This window comes from Anas platyrhynchos, chromosome Z (genome assembly GCF_047663525.1).
Source record: "Anas platyrhynchos isolate ZD024472 breed Pekin duck chromosome Z, IASCAAS_PekinDuck_T2T, whole genome shotgun sequence".
Taxonomy (NCBI): Eukaryota; Metazoa; Chordata; class Aves; order Anseriformes; family Anatidae; genus Anas; species Anas platyrhynchos.
This window is the reverse complement of record NC_092621.1, coordinates 24,580,792-24,607,343: the sequence shown is the minus strand read 5'-3', so window position 1 is coordinate 24,607,343 and position 26,552 is coordinate 24,580,792. Positions and strand designations below refer to the sequence as shown.

The 26,552-nt window shown below is 38.0% G+C and overlaps 1 protein-coding gene across 2 annotated transcripts in view; it reads right to left on the bottom strand.

Moving 5' to 3' along the window:
• Positions 1-4,911: 4,911 nt before the first annotated feature.
• HOMER1 (homer scaffold protein 1) overlaps positions 4,912-26,552 on the bottom strand; it is an 87,944-nt gene continuing 66,303 nt past the window's right edge. Inside the window, exons 7-9 of one of the 2 annotated variants that reach the window (XM_038169759.2) lie at positions 13,878-13,988; positions 12,317-12,397; positions 4,912-8,376 (exon numbers count right to left, since the gene is read on the bottom strand). In XM_038169759.2, the coding sequence (XP_038025687.1) occupies positions 8,188-8,376; positions 12,317-12,397; positions 13,878-13,988 (381 nt within the window). In that variant the 3' untranslated portion in view covers positions 4,912-8,187. Of the gene's footprint in view, positions 8,377-12,316; positions 12,398-13,877; positions 13,989-17,115; positions 26,468-26,552 lie in introns of those variants that run through there. The other variant, XM_072030717.1, reaches the window with a different exon arrangement.

Genomic DNA, 26,552 nt, shown 5'->3' with positions numbered 1-26,552 from the left:
TGTTAACTACACAGTTTAACCACAACAGATGTTTTGTGAATCAGCTTTATATGAAGCACCATAAAGTGATGACCTTTCTTTTTCCTCCTGTTCACTTGCTGAGAGTAAACTGACAGACGGAGTGGTCCGAGACCCACAAAAATAAAACATTAACAAGCAATTGCACACTACGTTTGGTTTGTAATGGCATGTTGGAAAAGGAAAAGTCTTGAGTAGGCATTAAGAAATAAACAAATCACATAGCCTATCCCCTTGTTGCGGGAGCACATACACTTATGTTATTCCTGTAAGTTTCCTGAGGGCTACTATTGGTGTAAGGTCACAGCCTCTGAATGAGCCATCATGGTGCCTAGAGGCTGAAGGCTATTAACATCAGGCCATTAATTGCCATCCTGCCCACCACTGCTGTATGAACAAATTACTTCGTCCTCTCTGCAACAGACTATTCATGCATCTGCTTGCTCCCCACAGCTCCAATACACACACACACCTCACCTCACTCTTCTACTCATCATTAAACCAAACAGCACCTGGAGGCTCAGCCTGGTGGAGGGTGGCCCTCTGGGAGGCCAGGACATTCGGCCTCCAGCGCTCATGGCCAACAGATGCAACCAGGGAAAGCAACCTGCTGGTGAGCGATGCTCATAGCATGTGCATGCTGATTTAATCCTCTCTGGGAAAAGATGGGAGGGGTGCAGGGCTCTACTTTTCTCAGTCAAAGGTGGAATTAATTAAACAAGCTTGATGGAGCACATTTCTGTTCAGGAAATGAAATTTTGTCACTTTAAAAAAAAAAAAAAAAAAAAAAGTCTATTCAAGCTATGTGCCTGGGGAAAACATCTGCAGGTTGCCTACCATGACACGCTTTGCTTAGGTTTGTATACAAACTAGCATAGCAGACACATCTTAACTTGCAGTAAGAGATGTCAAACAGAAACCTAACCAGCATTTGCCAAGGCTGCACTATCAGCGAAATGGGGTTGACCTGTGTTCTGCTCCCAGCCACCAGCTGCCCACAGATCTGGTCTTTCTGCCTTACCAGGCCTAGACACACAATTTTGCTGAAGTCCTTCCTTTGTGGATGCTAAGTTTCAGGAATGCTTCTGACTAAGAGGGAATGTAGTGCTGTTGGTACCAGCTTGCTTAAACTGAACACAAAATTTAGGTCCTGCTCCTTCTGGAGCTTTCCCAGCAGTAGGGACCTACCCGTGCCCCAAGAGTTCATAAAGTTTTTTTTTCCATTATCCCCTCAACCCTCAACATGTCATTGAGATAGCAGATTATGGCTTGCCTTAAAAATAAATAAATAAATAATAATAATAAAAAAATCTCGTGAATGTACTTCCATGCAGCAGCATTTTCCAACTCAAGGCAAAGCTGTTCTTACAGGAAGTCATAGAGCTCAGCTTTCAATTTCCCCAGGTAGTAACTCCCTCTTCTGGTGTTAGAAGATATCAAAGGAGCAAGTGACAAAAACCTTCGACTTTACAGGACAGATCGCTACCTACCCAACCTGCCAGCCCAGGCTGGAAGCCTTGTGATGAGCTCTCCCAATCTGGTTTGGGAATACTGCAGCTGCAGTCTTTCTACAGTGACATTTCCAAGCAGCGCATTTTGGTAACACTTGTTCAGAACACGCCTGATGCTTCCTCGTTGCCTCTTCTCTCCAATTCTTTGGCTTTCCAATGCCTCTAAGACTAAGTAATGTTCAGACAGAATCGACCTCACCTCATACACACATCCATGTACCTTCTGTGTGCTTCTAAATTGTATTTATGATAAGAACATGGATGCAAATAAAAAGGAAAATGAAGGAAAAAAAAAAGGGTTGAAATAAAGTTTGGACCTGTAGGTTTGAAAGATAAAAGAAACCACCCCAAATAATACTTTCGTAATTTCTTTTTCTTTCAAGGGGGTGGGAAAAAGGTGCTTATATCAAACCAGCAAGTTACTCTGCTTCTCTCAGAGCTGCTGAGCAAACATCCCCATCCATTTTCTCCCCCTGCATGCCCATATCCAGATGTGGAGAGTGTTCTGCAGCAAAAGGGTTGGACCAGCAGTGATGGTGCTGCAGCTCGAGTCAGCAGCTCCTGAACAAAATTGAGCAAACCCTCAGGCACCTCCAGGATGGGCAGGGGTGCAGCCAGCACCACCGTGAGTAGCAGGGAGGAGCAGGGAGTGCCGTGCAGGATGCTCGCTCCAGATGAACCCTTGTTTATGCTCAGCTACACCCTACTACCCTGGGTACTCTCACTAAGTAAAAGTCAAGGAGAGAACTGTGCTTTTCTTTGTTTTTGAGTTATATTCTGGTTCCCACTGCTGTGGGTTCCTGAGGAACAAAACTGCTGGAATCATAAAAGAACAGTATATTGAGATGCAGAGAAAATTTTTTGTTTTGTTTTGTTTTTTGTTTTGTTTTTACCTTTCCATCTACTATTTAAGGATTGTGATGTCTCTCTTGCAAAGAAGGACAAGACCATTTTGCTTCCCATTTGCTTTTTTGTTTGTTTTTGTTTAAAGAGAATTCTGCCATGATTTAACATATATAATCCAGACTAAGAGAACTTCAAAGGTCTTGTTTCCTCTTGGAAAAAGCTTAGCTTGCAAATGCCTATATGGCCATATGTAACGTAACTCAAAAGGGGGAAATCCATACACACAGATTTTACTTAAACATACCTTTTCAGTGTAGGTCTTCCTCTCCCCTTAGTACCTGGATGCATGTAGTGTTTGTGATGGTCCGGGACTCTGCATCCTTCTTGATCTACTGGGAAAAAAAATTCTTCCTCTTCAGACCTGTCACAGGAATGTAAGTTCCAAGGAAACTTCTGGGTTGCTACTCTCAGTCTAGTGGAGGCATAGAGGGCTGAGACACTGCTGGATCTGATCCTTGCAGTGAGATGAGACTTGCATGGGAGCAGATGAGAATCCCCAGAGCAGGGATGCCAAAACTACTTCAAAGTTAAAGACAAGAGCAAGAAACTCCTCCTAAACCCAGCTCAGAACTTTGTTTCACAAACACCACAGATGGTAGGAGCTGAGGGCAGGAAAAATAGGAGGTGTCTTCACCTGCTGCAAGTGCCTAATACCAACAGCAAATCTCTAGACTTGTGAAGATGAAAGATTGGAAAGGAGTGGGGTTTGCAGACTGCCAGGATTTGGCTCTGTTTATAAAGCCTAATAACGCTGACCTCAGGAAGCAGTATGGTTTCAGGGCAAGTCAGATGTGCTCAATATTGGCATGATGTGATGACCTAGAGGAAGCAGGACACGGTTTAACAAACTTTCTGTCACTGCTGCATGGTTCGGATGGTCTGTCCTCTGCTGTGCAAAACTTTCTTGCCTATTTTACAGCTACTGGTGCCATCTAAGGGAATCCTTTTGACAACTCTACATATCCCCCCCCCCAGTCTGTAACATCTTTGATAGTCATTCCTCCTTCCCATGCCCATCAGCATAAGAACCAGCATTTGAAAACGACACAAACTACCAGATGTGTTGTTCCAGCCAAGCTGAGCTTATGCAGGACCAGGCCAGGAGGGAGAAAGCGTGTATAAACTAGGCCTGTGTTTCTTTGGTCCTAGGAGGAGCTGCCACCAGTGCAGAGGCAGCACTGACAGCTGCAAGTCCCTGAGAGGTTGTGGCAGGCAAGCTGTGAGACCCCGTGAGAGTAAGCACAAACCCACCCCACAACCCAGAGCTGTTGCAGGCACTGCGATGCCAACCACTGCACCTGCCTGCTGGCTGCGTTGCTTAGCCAGGACGGCGGAGGTGAGCTGAGCTGACTCTAGGATCAAACTAAACTCCGTTTGTTGCTTCTGAACGTTTAACAGAACAGGTGAAATTCATCGTACTTATCTGAAGTAAGTGGAGTAAGCCAAGGAACTAATTCTATAAAGCAAAAATCGGTATTTTAGAAAATGTCTACTACTCCGTAAAGTATGTTCTCTGCTTAGCACCATTCAGAGGTAGTGCACACATGCAGCATTATTGAGAAAATGTAAACAAGATGATCTGAACATTGTTTTGCACGGTCAGGTCCACTTCTCAAAAAAAAAAAAAAATCAGCATAGAACTGTGCACTTAATTGTCATGTTCAGTTACCAAGACTACACACATTTCGCTGGAGTTTCTTGATGTTTGTTTTTCTCAATTGTCTTTGACATCCAAACTTAATCTCCCTACTGGACTGATATTTGGCCTCAAGATCCAAGATTTCTTTAACCAACCAAGTTAAGTGCTTTTGTTAACACCCACAGTGCTGCAGAGAATTAAGATCTGCAACATTTTCCCAGCCCTCTTTCCATGCTGTATTTCTGAAAAAAAAAATAAAAAATATTTGATTTTTGCCTTTGAAATGAACCTCCTAACGAATGTGGTGCTCACAGATCACTGTTCAAAAGCCGCTTCAGTACAGAATATGAAAGATGATTAAAAAAGTAAGGTTTATCCCCTTATTGAAGGGGCTAACATGGAGTTAGTCCCTAAATGGTAGAAAAATTAACAGAAAACAGAAACCTTCCACAATTGACAAGACACATCCCAAAATATTCATCTTTAATTGATGCATCGTTCATTCCTGCAGGGTTTTTGTTAAAGGAATTGTCCTGGGAATGCCACCAATAGCATTAAACGATACTTGTTTGTGTAACATCTGGTTTAGCCCTTTATTTATTTATATTTTACCTGAAAATGTGTTTTTGTAGAGACCACATAACAATATTTCCGCATTATCAGTTCATTTTGTTCTCCTCTTTCCTGGGTATATTAGCCAGGAAAAGAAATTCCCAGTCTGTAACAGACATGAATTCACACACTTTACTTTGTCCACATAGAAAAATGAAGTTTCTGGATCATTGAGGCAGTTGGATTATGAACAAGACACTCAAAAACTAACTATCCAGACGGGGATATACTTACAAAAATCTTTTATGTCAAAGTCAGGATTTCACAACATAACACGCTAATGCAAAATCCAGTAGCACCTGAAAGATTAAGGTAGCTGCTGCTATCACTTGCACATACTTGAAAAAGATTTAAAGAAAAAAAATAAAGAATAAAAGTACATTCTCCAGAGAACATCAAATGTATTTCAAAATAAAATGGTATTTTATGACTTTTCTTTAGTTTTTGTTAGGTGTTTCTGTTTTTATTTTTTTTCTGTAATTCTTTTTGCTTTTTTTTTTTTTTTTTTTTTTTACATGATGACTGTAGTTGCCATAAAACAAATTATATGCAATGTGACTGCTTGCCTCTCCCGTGCAAGTTCATGTTTTCATGCTACAGTACTCAACACTGTCTTCAGGTATATACATCCCCATAGTTTCATCAACGATAAATACAATTCTTAATACCTGCCTCTGGGAAAAGTAACATTTCAAACAGGCAAACTACTATCTTAGAACAGAATTGGAGAGGCTATAGTAGGTCTAACCACCCAAGTATGAACTTTAGGTTTCAGTTACTAAACACTCAACTACTGTAAATAAACATTAAAAATACTCTTAGCATTCAGATTTTATTTATATGTGCACGTATGTCCACCATATCCCCATATTTATGTTTGACAACTATTTAGGAATTCAAAGGTGCAGCCCTCAGTAATTGTAAAAAATGAAATGAAGCATATCTACTGAATGAGAAAAGAAATTCTCAAATATCAATTTCCAATTTAAAATTTAATTTCAATAGGAAAATATTAAAAATGTGCACATCTAAATTTTTCCATGTTCTTTATATACATATGTGTGTGTACGTATACATAGAAATACTCATGTACCACACATATTCACAAAATTTAAGTGGAAATATTTCTGTCCACTATTTTCTCACATGTAAATGACATCATATCTTTAAAAATGTCAATAATAATATCATTAAAAATAATATTACATTTATTCCATCATCAACTTTCTTTTGTTTTTAGTTTCTTCATCCTTATATGTCCATCGAGCATTAATGGGCCAGATTTTCCTTGCACTTCCACAAATGTTATGCCAACTGAATGTTGCTGACAGCACATCAGAGACACATCTGGTTTACAGCAGCACAAGTGACCGGAGAATCAGGGCCAAACATCACCAAGGCAAATTAAAACCTGGCGAAACTCGCTCATGTGGACCTGATGAAGATGTACACACCATTGCCTAAAATCCACCGAATGAAAAACATGTAGCTCACCACAAAGTTTTCAACCAGTAGCACGCTGAATCAAGCTCCCCCCACCCCATTAATAAATAAAATAGGTGAGAAAATACCCTAAAAATATGGATAAAACTTAAACATTGTGTACATTACATACAGTATAATACATGGTGGTTTAGCATTTGACCTAAACCATTTTCCTGACTAGTCAGGGGACACCTGATAAATCACTGGTAAAGAAAAAAAAAACAATATCTTAGAAATAAAGCATGTATTTCTAATATAAATGATAACTTGTGTGTATTATATGGTATATACATACAGTACACACATAAAACAAACTTTTCTAGTTTTCAATAGCAGTCTCTAAGTGGAGAACATTGTGTTGTACAAATTTAATAAGCAGCTAGATTTCTTGTTTAACATTCAAATAATTTGGGGAGCAAACAAAGGTCAGTGCATCTTTCGACTCTGAAGTCTGACACTCATTCGTACCTTTTAAAAAAGCCCTCTTCAAAGTTACAAGCAATTTATGGCAAGAATGTACTTTGATGCGAGACACAGGACACTTGGCTTACCTTTCAAAGAGTTGTGTGTGTGTTTTTTTTTAAAGAAATCTGTTATATAAAGAAATGTGTGTTTGCCAAAAGTCTGTTAAAATTACATCAGAACAACTTTAAAACCTGCTCACTGAGGATAATTGAATTCAATTATTTCCTGTTTTTAAACATTTAGCTAACAGTTCAGAATATTGCCTGGTGTCATTTCAATAAAGATGTGATATGAAGACCCATAAAAGAGTAAACATGTCTCCATTTCAATTTGTTATGACAACAAAACTTCTAGAAACAGCTTTCTTGGCAGGACAAGTTCAGTATATGAGTAATCCCTTGCAATAGCTCTATGCTCTTAATGCAGTCTATAATAAACAGTGCTCCCCATAAGCCATTATAACAAAACCTGACATTCACGTGACATTCTGAAAAAGTCTCCTGCAGAACAGGCTAACAGTTAATTCAACATACATATTTGATACACGCAGCAAGGCCAGAAAACAAATGACTGGCTTGCTATTTCTTGTTACCTGTGCATGTTAAATTTTACAATAAAAGTTCTCATTTCTTTTTTTTTCTTTCTTTCTTTTTTTTTCTTTCTTTCTTTCCTTTTTTTTCTTTTTTTTTTTTTTTTTTCCTGGGGGACTCACCTGCCATCATTGGTTGGCTTCAAAATACAATTTAGTGGAAGATAGTATCTCACTGTAATTACATGAAATTCATGTGAAAAAGTAAACCTTACAAACCTTACATTGGACAATATTGTAGAACACTTTCATAAATTTCATAAACAAATACGTCTTTTATATAAGTAAATAAATTAAAAAAAAAAAAAGGCAAAAACAAAAGCAACAAACAAACAAGCAAAAAAAACAACCACCAACTGACCAACCAACTGAAGTACCCCAAAAGGAAGAACTTTACACAAGCAGTTAGTAACTTCATTTCAATTAAAGATGCAACTCTCTCTCACCCCTGGCAAGAATAAATTGGTAATGGCACTGTTTCTACACAGTGCAAAGTATCCTGAGAAATTATTAAGAACAACAAAATACAGGGCTGTCATCACTAACTTCTTGCACAAAACACAGCAATTAAATATTTTAAATAAATAAAACAGCAAATAACCTATATTGTGTCTATCACAAAAAGGGGATGTGACCTGGGACACTGCTAATTCTTCCATCTCTGGATAATTAGAAAAGGATTGCATTCAATTACCGTTAATATCTTTCAAGTTATCTATGGCCAATAATGTACAAGGAGGTAATTTGTAATTCAAGTTTTTTGTTTTGTTCGTTGTTTCTTTTTCTTCAACTAGCTACAAGCTGAGTTCTAAATTTTACATTGAAATATGACTCAAATTTAAAACAAGCCCTCTCAGAGGAGCATTTTCTAATTTTGTGCAACTTTGATGCAGAGCCCAACACAGTCCTACAAAGAGAGACAGTGCATCTTTAAGCTGATTGGCACTGAAATCCCATTTTCTTTAGCTGCATTCTATCAGCTTGGCCAAGTTATCCCGTAACTCTGTTAGTTCAAATATTTTTCCATCAAGAATTTCTAAAAGTGTCTTCAAGTTATTGCGAAAAGCTTCTTGCTCATTCTGACTTTTCTCCAGACGTTGCTCTAGATCAGACAGCTGGCCTTCCAGGTCTTTGTTTCGAATTTCTACTTCCTTCAGAGAAAATACATAACATGTTAATGCGTTATCTACAAACAGAAAGCAGTTTAACGTCCTCCTGGCATTCATGCACTACTTTTGTTTTTAGAATAATTTGTGACCCCTTGAAGTTTTCAAAACCAGAGCCCAGATTATTATTTGGATTGAGAAAATATCCTTTCCTCCATTTTTTCAATAATTCATCTGAAGGACAGATTCGTTTGAACAGAGATAAAATTTACTCATTGCACAATGTATTTAGTCATCACTTCTGCCATTCAGAAATATGCCACCTAGTGAAAACAGCTTCTCAAAGGATTACTTAAGTTCAAAACTCCCCTTATTTAGACTACGTGGATTGCTCAAGGACATCAGTCCCCATCAGATGGACTCACACAGAAGCCCATCCAGATCACTGCTTTATGTACAGAGGAGTGCCACCTTAGTTCTGTCCCACGTTATACACCTTTTCACACTGAAAATTAGGACTGGAACAAAACCAAGCAAGACTGGTCAAGGTGAAACTACTTGTAGAATACTTAAAGCCTCAAGTACAGGCTGTGTCCCATCTGGCTGCCCTGTCGGCGAGGTCTGCACACAGTGGTCAGGCTGGGACCACCGTCAGTGCTTGGAGGAGAGCTCAGGGCCGCTCTGCTGCAGGGGCAGATAATAATTTCTTAATTTCAGCTATGAAAACGACTTTCGAAGGCAGCACTGGGACGGTGCACTTGGTACACCATTCACCCTAAGCAGCCATTTTCCAGAAAAGCGCATACTGAATTATTATTTATGTGCAGTGACATTTTAAAAATTCTGCCAGCCTTCACAGCAGGTTTGTGTCACACAGCTTCAATGGAGCTGCTCTCAGTTTTCAGACCAACTTGTTTCATGCAGCCACGTCTCCTCAAAACCGGAGTGCCTCACCTACTGCTTGTTTGTAAAGGGGCAAGGTAAAAATGACAGATTTTTGGCCACTGGCCTCGAACAACAGAGCTGAGAGCAGGCATTACCCCTCGCCGCCAGGATCAAGAGAAAGATTATTTTAATCTGTTTCACACAGATAAAATAGTTGCCAAGGGATTAAAGGAAACTAGCTGAAAAGGGGAGCTTGTAGAAACTACGTAAATTGAAACAGGTGTGTGCTTAGGCAATGATCAGTTTCCTCACAGGTGTTAGGAGCAAACAAGCTAGGTGACTGTAAACCTGTCAGTACATGCTGCAGGCTGTCCCTCGCCAGGCCTACACCTGACCTCCACACCAAGCACTGGCACGTGCTACATGGCCTCAGGGCCACAGGGATTCGGACCCTCCACGGCAAAGTGACCTCGTGTGGCATGGAAAGGGGGCTCAGCGTCCCCTCAGCTCTGCTGGGTGGCACAGCCCTTTCGGTATTTCACACAGTACTGACTGTTCAAGCCCGCTCTTGGTTTCTGGAAAACGCTGCTTACCAAATTTTACTTGTGATCCTGACATCTTACCCTTGATTAGTTTTATATAGTAGTATTGAATTACAAGTTCATGTCTGGATCATGTGCAGCTTCCTATTACAGTCTGCCTCAGAACTGCTGCTTCTTAATGGAAGAAGGGGAGAGCTATCCACGTAACATAACCCATTCCCCTACTTGTGTCATTTCACTTTATTTGCAGTTAATCCCACAGGGCAATAAACCTACTCTTCTGATCCATTCAGGCCCTTTACATGGTTTATTGTACACTGTTTTTTCAAGCTCCTACAGCAGGAATAATCACTTCTCACAAATCATTTTCTTTTAGGAAATAAATAAATTATTAATAAGTAATTTTTGCTATTCGCACTGTAATAATCTCTTGTGGAAGTCAGATAAAAGATCAGAATCAGATATTCAAATCATACACAACAGCTGTATTTAGGGATCAGGTACGGTAATAAAGATATCCTGACTTGCGGTGAGAGTCACACTGATCATGACTGATTGAGATGTCTTAATTAATTAAACTATTAAGTAACAAGGGCCCTGATACTTACCCTTTGCAGTGATAACATACTGCTGTTCACTGAGATTTCTCAGTGATGGATTTCAAATTCATTCCCTGATATAAATGTCTCAGAAATGTGGCATACCTTGAAATAATAATTTCTTTGTATACTGTTTTTCATATAGGCGGCATTCCAAAATATTATAGAGTTACGTAATCCATTTGCGAACACAAGAGGATGAAAAATGAAGTGGAAGAGAAAAGTGTGTGATGAACAGATACAGACCCTAGAGACAATCACTCTGAAAACAGACAATGAGTCAATGAACAGAACAGACGTGGGATGGTCAGACCAGAGCTACGGAAGAAAACACCATTTCTCTGACATCACAGGTGCAGGGTGAAGTGGCTTGGAGAAGGCCACTGCTGTTGAAGCAGGATGAGTACTTCAGTACGCAAAGACTTAAGATCTTTTGTAAGCGCTGAATCAGGTCAGTAATAAGCTTTAACCTGAAGAACGGCAACTTTTATGTCAGATCCTAACCATTTTGAGAAAGTGATCACCTACAATGTGACATATGGACCTATGTACATAATACATCCATTTGGTTCCTAAGATAAATATATATTTCAAAAGGAAGCTACAATCTTTGTGAAGTACAATTATTAATAAAATGTTAGGAGTTACAGATTCTCAAAAATCTTTAGCCTTTTGCTAGTCTCTCATAACTCTGCTTGCTAGGGATAGCTATTTCTCAGCACATTATTACTTTTCATGTGATATTATGCTGATATTATTACATATGCCACTGCTAGAACAATTTCTTTCATTATAATCTCATTTTTAAGTCACTCATAAAAGTTCCTTTTCATCTGAAAACTCCCATGCTTAAAGTCAGCAACAATTTTTGGAATAGTGAAACAGGCAAGCTCAGGTGTACTCAAAACAATCTTCAAAGAAGCACTGTAATAACATAGTTTTTTTTTACAAATAATTTGACTTAAGAATGGGGGAGAATGAATACAGTAATTTTGTTCTAATGTGGTTTATTCTGTAGGTTAAAATGAGATTCAAGAAAGTTTCAATTCACATAACGCATTTCAAAGAATATCTGCTTGATGATCTTTTAGCTGTGGATAGCCTGGCAGAGTTTGTTTTTGCCATGATTTAGGTCAAGATGCAGAATAGTGCTGGTCACATTTCAGCACTTTAGATTTGGAGCTATTTAATGCCTCAGTTTCCAGCTGTATCAAAACTCTGATGTCTGAATTCAAAGTTTAAACCCATCTCAGCTCTGGGTCAGCCTCAGTCAGAAAGCTGATTCTTACTAAGGGGGGCATGTCCATGCTGGCTGGTCAGCCCAGCAACAGAAGGACAAGAGCTCAGACATAGCACTCCTTCCTGAGGTATCTGCCTATACACACAGTGAAGGATCAACCCAGGAAAAAGAAGAAAAACAAAAAACAAAACACAACAAAACAAAGCAATACAAACAAAAAAAAATTCTAAATAATTATATATAATCCCCAAAATAAAATGTCCAATTCTGGTTTTAAAGTCTGTATTCTGCAAGAACACTTTAACCTTTATCAGAGAATGCTTAGAAGATGAATATAGACTCATCCCAACATGATGCCTATCAACAAGCCTGATAGTTCAGTGGCACACAAGACCTATGACAAGACATTGCTGTGAAAATGAGACCAGAACTGCCCACGACATGTATTGATGGAGGACGTCTGCTTGCCTCAGAGCTGGGTGGAGTTCGGTAGCATTATAAATGAAATTTGGTTCTGTTCCCTAAGTGAAAAAAATAATGACTTACCCCAGGTAGAAATTGTGGTACAAATTCCCCAGGAGCATCCTGACCCACCACTTTACTACTTACGTATTTACCCAGAAGCTTCGATCAATACAGCAGAAGTTGCTGATGTAAACTGCTCACTTGAAGATCATTTTGCCCTTCTGCCTAAATTAAGATGATGTACTATAGCTCACCTGTAACTTCTGGGTCAAAGAATCCCTCTGTGCCTGGAGCTCTCTGGCGTTGTCAATTTCTTGTTTCAATCTTTCTATTTCCTGAAGGAGAAGAAACAACTTTTTTAGCAACACATTATTTGGATTGGCTTCAGTATAGGTAAGCTGGCTGCTTCGTCTTCTCCATAGCAATGATACCAAAACTGGCAACTGGCTACTGCCTATCTTAGCACATGAAGTTTAAGCTCTGCTCCCAATACTCCTGAATCACAGTCCCCAAAAGACAATCCCATTGTGAATAAACAATAAAGATAAGGATTTTCTTTGTCATGCAAGTCTAAGCCTCCTTTCCATACAAAAGACTTGATTTTTTTTTTCTTGGAATATTAAGGGTCCTTGTAATTTGAGAAACAATTTTGTTTTTTATGTTCTGTTATAATCTATCCTCCCCCATTTTTTCATGAGAAAAATCCAATTTTCATCTGTTCGCTGCTTATTATGTCACTAGCAGCAGGGCTGAGCATCAAAAAGTAGCCAGCCTTAAGCATTGATTTCTATAAAAAACTTAAAGCTAACAAATATTTCTCCCTACAGGGGCATATTTACCTTCCAGAATACCTCTTGGAAAGGTATCTCTGTGTTCAGCAACTCAGCATAATTTGAAAGAGCAAGGGCACCAAAATGGGAATCATTACCAACCTAAGGCTAATCTCGTGTCTGAGGGAGCCTGAAGAAGGCTTTCCTCCATTTTGGGAGGATGTTCTGTTTGCTCCTAGGAGCTCTTCTCCTGCATCCTTCTCAGAAACAGCTAACAACGACACAGCTGGAGACCCTGTGGGACACACTGGCCCTCCAAATGTACATACCAGTGCATGCTTTGTCTGTGCCCATGTAGGGCTCAAGGGATCTCGTCTTAAACAGGGCAAGCAAACCATCATACACGGCCCCCTCCACCTCCTTCTTCCCATCCATAAAGGGGCAATCCCCAGTCATTCTGTGGCACAAATCTGTTTTCCTCTAGGACCCCTGCCAGTGCAGGTGTTACTCCAATTCTTTGTATTTTCCTGTTGCTGACTGAGCCCAAGGCAGATGGCACAATAAATATCATCCAAGTTACAGGCTGGGGGTTTGGCACGCTTTGAAGGAGAGGGCTTATCTTAGGGATCATAAAAGTCAGCTATATTAACATAGACTGAAAAACAGATTGGCCTGAAAAAAGGCATTGATATATTTCTTGCTCCAAACCTCTCTCTCCAGAAAAAGGAAAGCATGCTTATGACTGCTTCCCTTCTTAGTCAGTGTGGACAGCATTAGTGTGGTGATTGCTCTAAAGAAACCACATGTGCCTCAATGCAGACCGACTTTTGCAAAGAGTAAAAGCAAAGACAAAAAAATTATATTTTTTGTTCTTCAGATACCTTGCTTTATACTGGACAGATGTAGAAGGAAAAATATTAATCATTTCAAATAATCTGAAAAATTAAAAGGAAATACCACAACATTTGCTAGCCATTGCAAGATTAATATTGAATGCCTTAAGAATAGATGTAACAAAAAAGCCAAAACAAACATTAGCAAATACCTCTTCTTTTTTCTTCAGCGTAGATTCTAATTCCTGTATTGTCTGGTTTAATTCTGTTTTATGTGTGTGGACTGCATTGGCTTGACTGCTCACACACTCTAGCTCAGTCACCTGTTGAAATAAGTGGTGGCAACACACAGAGAATTAATTGCAACAATTTCAAGGTACCAGTATTTCTTAGAATAAATAGCTGAATTTGAAATATACCCTTAGTTCTGGGTGACTTATGTTGATTAAAATGGTGAAGCTGTTCTTATGAAGTCTGCATACAATTCCTTAACAAGTTGTTTTGCAGCAAATGGCTGCTGTGACTTCTAATGTTTACTGTAATAACTTGGGAACAATAAATTTAATATATTGCAGGCTGAAAAGAACATTAATTAAAAGTTATACTTACTAATTATTGAAAATTTTACAGAAGAAGCTGAATTACCATTTCAGAAACAGTAACATCTAGATGATTAAACACAGATCTAAGTAACCTCTCCATCTGACATTTTTTAATGTTGCACCATCTTAATCAACTAAGCCACAATGCTCACCCCTTTCCTAGCACACCAATTAACATTTCACAGCCTCAATTTCTGACTCTGCATCAGAAGATACTCAGCTACCAATGTACAGCTGCCAGCTTCTTACTTCCTGTATTCTCAAGACTTCGTCTCCCAGTCACAAAACTAACAACTAATGGCACAATTTGGATTTGTACAGTTCCTCTTTATTAGCAGGCAGCAAACATTCTCCATCTGCCCTTGGATAAGATAAGATACCTGGCAATAGTATGCCCTTTTCATTTTATTTTTTTAATTGATGAGATGTTAATATCCTAACATTCACAGAAAAATGGTTGTCAAAAATGGCTTATGCATTAAAGAAATAAAATTTCATGCAGCTACAGTCTACACAGAGAGACTTTGTTCATGTACCTCTCAAATTACAGCACAGTTTCAGAGAACTCTCACACTGCACGTCTGCATGGATTTCTGCACTAAAACCTTTTTGTTTAAGAACAAACTGTAAAAAAAATACAATTTAAAAACCAATAACTTTTTTTTTTCCCAGACTGTCTGTCAATCTTAGTATACAGTGTTTGACAGAGCTGCAACATCTACCTACAGAACAAATCTGCTCCAAAAACTAGTTTGAACATAGCATGTTTCTGTGCTACCCAGTTTGTCAAGGAAAACCTCTAATTAAACCTCTCAAATTAAATTCCTTAGAGAAGTAGCCCCTAAAGAGAGGGCATGTATTCTCCAGGACATTTTTCTTTCTCAGATGAAAATCTTGAGGAATCAAGGGTGGTGCCTTCCACCACCAATATAGTCTAGCCAGAGAAGCCACTGTGATGCCAGTAATTTAAGACTCTGAATGGTTTGTAGGCTTAAAAAGTAGATTACTGAATGCAGGGAGAAGTTGAGGGAAAGCCAAGATTGAAATACAAGAAAATTAAAACAAAATCCCTCTCAGCTTTTCTTTCTGAGTCACAGGGCATGAAATTCCCTTGTGTTCCCCTGTGGCCTGAACAGCGATGAGTAGTCTCGTTTCTCCTCCTGGAAAGCTGTCATTTGACATTTTTGCACACCAGGTTAATAAATGTAGAGACACAAAAATTACAGCAATTCTTTGGAGGGAAAAGGGGAATGAGGGAAGAGAAGGTAGCTTGACAGGACCCCCCAAGAACTATCTTATTTACTGGAATTGCCCCAGAAGAAACATCTGTGCTCATGGCGCAAAGTAACAGCAGTTTGTTCAGTTTTATACGTCACTGAGCATTTTGACTGCAGTCTTAGACCTTTTCCTCAATTTGCCAAAACTGCACAAAAATATATCTATTTAGATTTACTTTTTTTTGGGGGGGGGTAACATTTGTTACAAGCTAACAATTGTTACTATTATGGTATTCAGCACAATAACTACACAGACACAACCAACCAGAATTGCAACGCACCAGCTGGGATAAAGCTATGTCTAAACAGTGCCTGAACTAACATGTTGTTCGACATTACACTGTGTAAACACATCAAGAATCACCAACTCGCAGAATAATTTAGGCTGGAAAGGGAGCTTGGTGCTCATTTGGTCCAGGCCTCTCATTCAAAACCAGGGCAATTTAAGTTGTATTTCATTGCTCAGGGTCTTGTCCAGCCAGGAACCATTCACCATTTAGTAGCGTCACCACAATTTTATCCACATCAACCATCTTCACCCCTTCTGAAGTTCAACCTAGTAAACATTTCCAAACTTTTCTACTGAACAAAGTCTTGAATTAGACACAGAAGCTTCTGTGAACCCAGGGGTAGTGTTGATTTAGAAACCCACATTCAGACACTTTTCCACCCATTTTGTAAGTCTGGAACTTTATACGATAACCTCCAAGAAGGTCAATCTCTCTCTTAAAGCTGTTACGCCCACTGGCTCTTACCAAGTACTGGTGCAGTGAATACTCATTTACACCGAGTGGTACAGCCTCAATAGGAAAGACGGGAAAAATCAGTCCCCAAAACACCTTTATCCTGGTGCTGTAGAAGCAAGGGGGCAGAGGTGTCTCTCCCTGTGACGTAGGAAGAGCTTGAACCCTACTGTTTTCCATGGGGTTTCCTCTGGGCAGGCACACAGGGTGAGGATGCATGCATACTGTTAGTGCAAGCTTGGAGTCTGAGGGGCTGGTGGATTGAGCTGGGGTGGGTGAAATACCTTGCTCTTGGCTGCAGGTATTGCTACCAGCCAAAAATGCCTCCTGTGAGAGACCCACTGGCTGCATGGCTCGCATGAACACTCCTCAGTGTGCTCTGGACATACTAACTTGAGACACCTATTGAAATTGCTTAAGCAAACACAGTTGATTTTGCTTGAGCAGGGTAGAGTTTGCTCCACAAACTTTCTTGCCAACAGTCAACTGCTCTCAGAAGGGGCTGTGATACCTTGCTCTGGTCCAGCTTTCCTGTAGGCAAACACCCATTTTTTACTGCTTGTGCAAGAAAATAATGCATGGTTCGATTTTTTTTTTCTTTTTTTTTTTTTTTTTTTTTACTGCTGAAAGCCCAGTAACTTGGGAAAAAATTTTCAACTTGAAAACATGTTTACTTTAATAATAATCTTATTTAAATGCCCATTCCTATACAGATCTGAAAAGATGTCAAATACGCTCTCTTTCTGAATGCACCTTTAAAAAAGAAAATCATATTATGAACCTTTCAAAAAATCTGTAGAGTAAGATGGAAAATGATGCGATATAAAGCATACGTAATTGAAAACAGAAGTAACAAAAGATAAAGCTCTAGGCAAAAAAACATGGATAACATTTACTTGCTCTATTTCCTTGTTTCAAATTGAATTTATTTTTCTAATGACCATTGGTCCAAAAAACATCAAAAATAACTGTTTATGCGTTATGCACAGAAGGGGGCATAACAGGAAGCTAAAATGCTTTAATCTGACCCTCCCACATGCTATTTTCAGGGACATCTCCTCATTTATTTTTTCACATTTAAGGGCAAGACTCAAGCAATCATTCAAGTCTTTGCACAGCAACACTAAATAATGAATCTCTGATTAAAACTTGTTTCCAGTACAGAATTCTGACTGTATTCTGACTTCTGACAAAGACTGAAAAAACAGTCTTTGAACAATAACTGACCAAACAAGGTTCTTCATCATAAGACTGCACTGACTTGCAAATCTGGAAAGTCTGTACTGTGGCTTCGTATTTGAGACTTAAAGGAATATTATTCTTAGCCCCTGCTTCTGTATTTTACTTTTGTCATCCAGGTAAGGATTGCTTGTAGAGAAAGAAATTCTGAAAGGGCTTTTTAGTGACTATTTAATGGGCTATTTTTTCTCTCATATGGACATTATTGTACTTAAATGCATACTTTAGTGAGAAATACATCAGTAGAAATCAGACAGAAAGGCAACTTGTTCTGACAGAGCCTAAGCCTTCTCAGCAGAAGCCATTGAAGAGTTTTCTGGAAATTCTGATCTAAGGTCAATAGCCTATAAATAGAGGAGAATGCCAGGCAGAAGTTTTCATCATACTGTGCAGCTGTTGCCAAGACAGGAGGAGTGAGGCCACATAACAGAAGGGGCAACAGATTTTATATAAGCTTAAGACAGTAATTGCACAGAGCTTCTCCAAGAAAACAAACCAAATCAAAGCATGAAGAAAACAAATCTAGAGATTGTATCAAATCCTAACAAAGACAACTGCTTCATGAGTGAAGACTTCGGTTAGACTGAAGCAAAGAAGTGGGAATGACAGAAATATTTCAAGTGGTCGCCCTCCCAGAGCAAATACTGACAGAATGAATCTGAGCTACATTTGCTCGAAGCTGATTAATTTTTTTAATACCACTTTCCTGAGATAGATTTGTATACTTCTAATCTCAATCAACAAACTGTTTTTTTTTTATTATCTTAAGAGTCAGTACCTACAAGTCATGAACTTCTTTCATACAGAAATTTCATACAGAAATTACTTTAGCTATTACAAAAATGCTGAGAATTATGGGTTAAAGTACATTTTTGGTGTTGCTTTAGTCTATTTTATAGATACACCTGACTATTGTTGTTTCCTAAAGGTATTCCACATATTTATTGTGGAACACAGTATTCAGGGTCTACTAACCCAGGCCACAGTGTAGAACAGAGAGAGTACTCATGCAAGACAGAATTTAAGTATTATTTATGTATTTTTAGCTGGTGCAGTTATCTTGCTTAATGGATCACAACTGTGATTGTGATATTATTCCATCAATAACTGAAGATGAACGTCCTTCAAATTAAAAAGAGCCCTTTGCTTTCCACAGTAAGTAGAAAAATGATACTGTGTAGCTCAGCAAAACAAGGAATAACTGCATAAAATTTCACATAACTTTTGCAGAAGACACTTCTCAGTTCTTCATGGTAGACAGTAAGATGGAAGACAGCATGCAAACAAGACAACCATAAGAAACAATCTAGTATGGCTTTCAAGAATAAAAAGTCTGAGAAAAAATTTGGTTCTAATAAATGTGAAAACGCAGAGAACAAGGAAAATTGCTTTCCTATGTTGCTGCTGAAAAAACAAAAAGTGCACTATCATATTATCACTTCTGACAGCAAATTAACTATTGTAGTCTTCCAAGATTTATCTATGGATAAAATGATAACCTAAGGATAAGGGGAAGAGTTTTGTGTATTACCAACAATACATTACTTTTTTCAACTTAGAAATCAATTAAAGATTTTGCTGAAAAGGACACATTTTTCTCTGTGGGCACTGAAGCCTCAAGCCATGGAAATATCAAAATGTTTTCTACAGTTAGATATTTCTGCAGAGATGAAAGAGGAATAATCCATCATCTGCTTGATTTGTGTGAAAAACAAAATGAGACTGAAGTAGGAAAATATGAAAATACAAGAAGTGTACTAAAATTGATGCTCTGAGCTTCAGCCAGGCATTGCTATTTGCAAGTGATAGTGTTAATGCTAACTTCAGGGAATATTCCTTTGTCTGAAATTCAATTAGAAAGTGTTTTTTTGTTTGTTTGTTTGTTTGTTTTGTTTTGTTTTTGTTTTTATCTGCTATCTGACCAGTTCATTAAATACATGCAATAGCAAACACAGTACAGATATGTCATCTTTTAATCCTGTGGACTTTTAAGTCCTGCAATTTCCTCATTCTCTAATAGAGTTTTGGAATTATATTTCATTCTACAAAGCTTTGGCTACATAAAAATGCTGACTTTATGTCTCCACAAAGTGCGCTTTGTAAAACCTGCAAATCTTAATAACATTCCTTCTTTTTAGAAAGATGATGAAGATGGAGATGAGGGTCCTTAAGAGAAAACACTTTTTTTTTTTTTTTTTTACTATCCCAGAGTAACAGCAGTTACTTTTTTATCACCCCACATTCAGTGTAAAGGAATTTCCACAAAATAAAAAAATAAAGATATTGTCTTGGGTCATAAATGGAAATCTACTCTAAAAGCAAATCAAGGCAAGCAGAAGAAGATGATAAAGAACTTGCCTTCAGTTCACCATCCATTAAAACAAACAAACAAACAAACAAAAATATTCTGATTACAGGAAAGAAAACTACTATAACCCGACTCACCTGCTTTGTCTGAAAAGAGGCAATTTTTTCAGTAAATTCTAAGTTTTAAACAAGGTTTGAATCTTAATAAAGGCTAGATGTGGATTATAAGTATTAGGAATCATGCCTAAAAAGGGACCTGGGAGTCTGTGGTAGACACTTCTGTTCAAGGAATCATTCTAATCATTCTGACATTCTAAATTCAAGACTGACAACAAATAAAATTTCAAAACCAGTATGAAATTTATGATAGCTGAAATGAATATTGGACAAAAATGTACATCTGAGAGAAAAATATATATCCCTTGAAATAAAATGCTCACATTTTTTCCCTTGGTTATCCCGTAATATCATGCAACAAAGGTGGTCAAGTCACAAGGCTCTTCTCAAGGATTTTTAAAATACCACTATGGATTTATTTTTATTAGAAACTAGTTCTACTGTTAGGATAACAGACCTTAGGAAGGTAATTACAGCCTACTTTAAAACATAAACTCTTCTTTTTAGAAATGATTGCAATTTTAAAAAATAAAAAGCAAAGTCACTGTTTTTCCACATATCTTCTAGAAACTTAACAGTTAGAACAATTAGCCTTTCCAACACAGAAACTTAACTTGTTGTTTCTTAACTTAACACTCCCCAGAACGTTTGGTCAATATTTAACATTACTTAACATCACTTGGGCAAAAGCTACGTATGTATTTTTGCTTTATCAGTATTTTCAAGTGCAACAAAAATTTGCTTGCAATTTCCAGATTAATGGATTGCATATGTAAAAATACAGATTTATTTGTCTGGTTTTTGTTCCTTTAGGATTGGTCCAACTGCACACACATTTGTTTCAATTAAATGCATTAAAAATGTTAGCAAAGTGATAGTCCCATTGTTTCAATTAAATTGCCAAATGAACCATATTTACCCTGCAAAATGCTTATCTATTTTCTTCATTAAAGAATGGCACCACATGACTACCAAGCTGCATGCTAATTACAGTAATTTAAGAAGGAAGTTATACTCAAGTAGCCTTTTTCTTTAATCAAGCAATCTAAGTTTAAATATAAGTTCATATTTTTCAGGAAGGACAGGAGGGACACAGTCTTGAAGACTGTATAACAAAAGGTAGACGTCACACAAAAAGCATGCATTGCCAATAATTTTTTGGATTAAATCTCTTCTTCTTACCACTCTTTTTGTCACCTTATTTCATATTTCCACTTTTAGAAAATTTCTTTCCTCACTCAAGTAAGTTATCCACAGTAGTCTCATATTGGTGATAATAAATTCTTCAATGAGCACTGACTTCTCAGCAAATCAGAAATCCACAGTATGGGCTCTGATTCAGCAAGCAGTTGCACATCTGCGCGTTTGAAACTGAGTCTTGGCTATTCAATTATTAATGCAGGTGGTGGAAATGTGGAGGTGACTGCTAAGGGTCTGCAAAGATTTTCTATAGACATTTTTAGGATAATCTGAGATATGGGGCCTCATACTTCCTGTGGACTTCACCAACTGCATTTAGACATTTGTTTTCTTTAATCAGCATAGAAATGGCATGGTAAAATGATCATAGTTTTATTTCTGTATGCTCATGCATTTTTTTAAATTTCCACTTCAAAATTTCTTTTTACAGTAGTGAAATCAAGATCCATTATTCGTCAGGTGTTCTTGATGACTGCATAAGGTATCTTCATATTTATTTCATTCACCAGATGAAAGAACCAGAACATAATAAGCTAATTTTATCTAATTTCCTAAGTAATCTTGGTAAAATAACAACCTAGAATTCAAGAGTTTACCTCTCTGTTCTTTCAGAAATACCCAAGAACTTGATCACTTGCCTTCATCTTGTCATTGCAGGTTTCTTTTCCTGCAGATAAATGATCTTCAAGGACTGCAGCTCTTTTATTATGCACTGGTGTTATTACTCTGAGCTATTGCCCAGTGTCATAGGATGATTTACTTTAGCAGTTAGCATGCAAGAAAAAAATGTATAATTGTAATTTTTTACATGACAAAGATGAAACTTTCGGATATGTTGCATAATTTATATCACCACTCAATCATTTCCTTTCTATGATACCAGGATTAATGTTAGTACCACTGCTATTTTATTTGTCTGAAGTAGCTACTTCAGTTGGTGTTTTTTTCTGTTATTGAGCTGTTCTAAACTCATGAATCCCTTTTGACTTCAAATGTTATGCAGGGTGTGTAGGAGTGCTCCCCAACCCTGTTCAAGGGAAATCCTTGTTGTTAAGCTGCTTCTGAACAGATTAGAGGACAGAAGGCTCAGAGCTCTAAGTTAAGCTCTTGACTGGGCAGTGTGTCTTCTCAAAATTATTTTCTCTTTGTATTTTGAAAGGAAAAGTCCATTCAAAAATTTAGTCAACTTTTGAAAAGTATCTGACAAAATATCAACATACAGTATTTCTGACTTAAGCTCAAAATATAACAGAAGAGAGCACAAAACTTTAATTTATGGAGAACTTTGCACTCAGACACACTGAATTTGTATTCTATTTCTTCTCAGCTCTAAGCATTACTAATGCAGAGAATAAATGGAACAAAGAAAACAAAAGCCTCAGAGAAAGCAAATAAGTGCAGATTAATGTGAGAAACTAAATTGTCAGATGAGGAAATCTTAATCGAAAAAAAAATAATAATAAATTAACTTAATTTTTTAAAAATTAAATCACAAATCAAAGAGGGAGCATTATAGCTTTGTTTCTATTATTTTTAAAGTGTAATCCGTGATACACAGATTAACTATTTCAGTCAAATCTGAAAACAATTATGGAAGAAAAAAAATGATGGGTTTAAAAGAATTTAAAACACCTGAAAAATCAAAGTTTACAATGAATACTGTATGAGGGTAGGAAGGATCTGCAGAAGGATCTGGACAGGCTAGGTCAATGGGCTGCATCCTGTTGCATGGCATTCAACAGGGCTAACTGCTGTGTGCTGCACTTGGCCCCTTGTAGTGGTACGGGCTTGCGGCAGGTGGCTGGAAAGTTACCTGGCAGAAAAGGAGCTGGGGGTGCTGGTTGACAGCCGGCTGCATGTGAGCCATCTGTGGCCCAGCTGGCCAAGAGGGCCAACAGCCTCCTGGCCTGCACCAGAAACGGTGTGGCCAGCAGGCCTAGGGCAGGGATTGTCCCCTCAAACATGGCACTGGTGAGACCACACCTTGAGCACCTTGAGCACCTTGAGTCATCAGTTTTGGGACCATCACTACAAGAAAGATATTGAGTTGGTGGAAGACATTAAGGGAAGAACAATGAAGCTGGTAAAGAGCCCAGAAAACAGGAGTTATGAGGAGTGGATGAGGGAACTGGGGCTGTTTAGTCTGAAGAAAAGGAGGCTGAGGGGAGACCACATCACTCTCTACAACTACCTGAAAGGAGGTTGAAGCGAGGTGGGTGTTGATCACTCTTCTTGGGTGACAAGTGATAGGATGTGAGGCAATGGCCTTCAGTTGCACAAAGGGAGGTTTACAGTGGATATCAGGAAGCATTTATTGTCATAAAGGGTGGACAACCATTGTAACGGGCTGCCCAGGGACATGGAATTGGCGGAGTCAGCATCCCTGAAGGTATTTGAGATGTGTGGATGTGGCATTTAGGGACATGGTTTAGTGGTGGGACTCGCTATGTCAGGTTGATGGTTGGACTTGGTGATCTTGAAGGTCTTTTCCAGCCTAGCTGCTATGATTCTATGAGCCAAAGGACATATTTTATCATAGTGAATGTGAATAAAGGAAAGTATACAGGTGAGATATGATATAAAATCAAAGGATATTTATATATAAATAAAACATGACAAAGTTCAAAGTGTGGAGAAAGGTACCATAAAAAGTTACCTAATAAATAGCAGTAGCAGTAAAAAAACATTCCCTTATTTTTAAATAGAGGCGATTATTTAAGTAAGACTATTTATAAAGCTATTTATATAAAGAGGAAGCTAAAAACAGAAATAATAAGATAAAATTTCCTAATCGATATGCATTATTTCCTCACCACTACCACATTTGACAGAGGGTATGAGTCTGCTGTGGCTTGCAGATAGATGACTCAGGTACCTGAACTTGTAGATATACTTAAAGCATGTAAGGAGTGAATACCACAATTGCATTATATATAAACAACATAATATGTTATTAAATTGCTCTAAACTTAACAGCTAGTGGTGGAAGTACAGTTCTTTATTTTGAAAGCTGGTCTATTCTGTACAACACTATGATCTTATAAGTGTGTGTATCCCTCTAACGAATACAGATTTACACACATTCTACTTCTCCAGTGGGCAAGATGCTGTAACAGCCAACTTTTGCATATAAAACAACAACTACATTGCGATTAAACATGCAAACTAATTTCCAAACTTTTGTTTATCCTTGAAGTGTTTTTTTCTACAAGTATTTTAAAATATCATCTATCAACTCTTTCTCGATGCAGTTTCTTTTGGATTAAAAAGCATTTTTCTTCTGAACTGGCATCATCCACAAGTTGCAGTACGGCAAATTCTGAACAGATATTAGGAAAACCAATTGGACAAGAAGGGTGGTCAAGCATTGGAACTGGTTGTCCAGTGATGCTGTGGGTTCTCTATTTTTCTGGGTTTGACACACTGTCCTGAGTAACCTTATTCAACCCTGGAGCTGGATCTGATTTCAAAGTTGGACATACTTTCAGTAGGGAGTTGGGCAAGATCCAAAGTTCCCCTCCATGCTAAATTATTCTGTGATTCTGTGAACTAAAGATGGAGTTCATCACATGTCTAGAGGATTACCTAGATGATTATCTATGGAGAAGGACAAACACTTACAGAAACAAATTAACTCAGTACGTTAGTCAATTGTCTTAGACTGGTACACCCATTCATGTTTCTGTGTCTATATGAATCATCTATATAAAAAAAGAGGACCGTCCAAAACATGATGTGTAACTTCTACATAATCTCAGGAGAAACGGATTCCAATTTAGAGAGCATTTTTGGATCAGTTGCAGCTGGTGCGTACACCAAGCTTAACAGATAAACCTAACAGAATGATTACATGATAGTCTTTTAACGCTGCTTGCTATCAAACATACCATAGCCAACAGTCTCCACATTCACCTTTTCAAAAGCACATTTTCTGTCCATGTAACAGAGAAATATCTGAATTACAGTTTCTTTTTTGGAATGTGGGACTACTTCAAATTGAAAGATCAGTGCCCAGCATGCAGGTTAGAATAGCTCTTGTATTGTGCTGCAGGGGTAACAGATAAATTGATTTTTAACACCCTCTGAACACTTTTGCCTAGACAGTTTGATTTACTGTGTTAGCCAAGTCTATATCTTTTTCAAAGCAATTCCAACAGAGGGCAGTATTCTTGAGCTGTAGTAATTTACGGGCATGCCCACGGAGACATAGGCAGAGAGGTTTGTGAGATACTAGTAAGCCCCGAGGTCATGGATTACAGAAAGATTTAATACAAGCACATACAAGCTGATTGTAAAAGAACATTGTAGATGATTCCATGTTATAACATTCTGTATTTCCTCAGAAATACAAAATAATCGTGGGAAAATTGCTGCGTTCGCTTGGTTACTACTTCTGTTACTACTTCTGTTACTACTGTAGTATCAGGTGCAAGCAAAGTAACATACAAAGAAATTCTATATTCATTAATTGTGTTTGCCAGTAACAAACTGCCAATGACAGGATAGGGCTAAGAGTGACAGTAATATCAAGAAAAAGGGACCGTCTATCACCATGCCATGCTCATTTTGTCTGTTTGGGTCTCCCCACAGAGAGCAGGTAAATAATTCAGTTTTTTTTGTTCTGTGTTGCTTTTCTTTTCGTTGTTGGATCAGAACTCTATTTTCTCACCTTTGCAACTGAAGTTGTTAATACATTTTATTAAGAAGAATGATACCTCATTATGTCTATATTTGAGCAATAGGTTCTTCACTGTAAAACTTCACTAGTAATGAAATTCACCTGGTATTCTGCAGTACCAAAATTTTATCAAATATGACTATTATCTTTCATCCACAAACCTGGAAAACAGGTTAGAACTTCCACCCTGCCAAGGGAGATGCTTAAATGAGACAAATAAGTGAAAACATCTCTGTACAAACATATATGACAAGCTTGTACCTGAATAGAAAAGTTTCAAAGCAATGCATTTTTGTCAGCAACTGTCAATTTCTTCAATTGAAAGCACCAGTTTTAATTACATTTCATTCAGACAGGTATCACACACGCAGTAAGTGTCCATTGGAAATTGTCACTCCTCCCTATTAAACTCGTTTGGCTGGGATTTCAAGATCCTTGTTTCAGTTCAGTCTAGGTATAGGATAGCCCCAACAACCTGACATTTCCCCAGGTTTCTCAAGTCATGGGAATTCTCACTACTCTTCCAGAGCTGGGCGAAGGTTAGGTGCAACCTGATGAATTTCTCGTCCTCAGATCAATATGATGCTTGTTCCTGTGATAGCCTTCAGTTGGACAGGTCCAGTGTAGGTCTGAAAGAACCTTTGGAATTTGCAGGGTTTAGCTAACTCTTATTTCCATATCTTATTTCATATAAGAGACTACAGTCTATAAAATCAAATTAAAA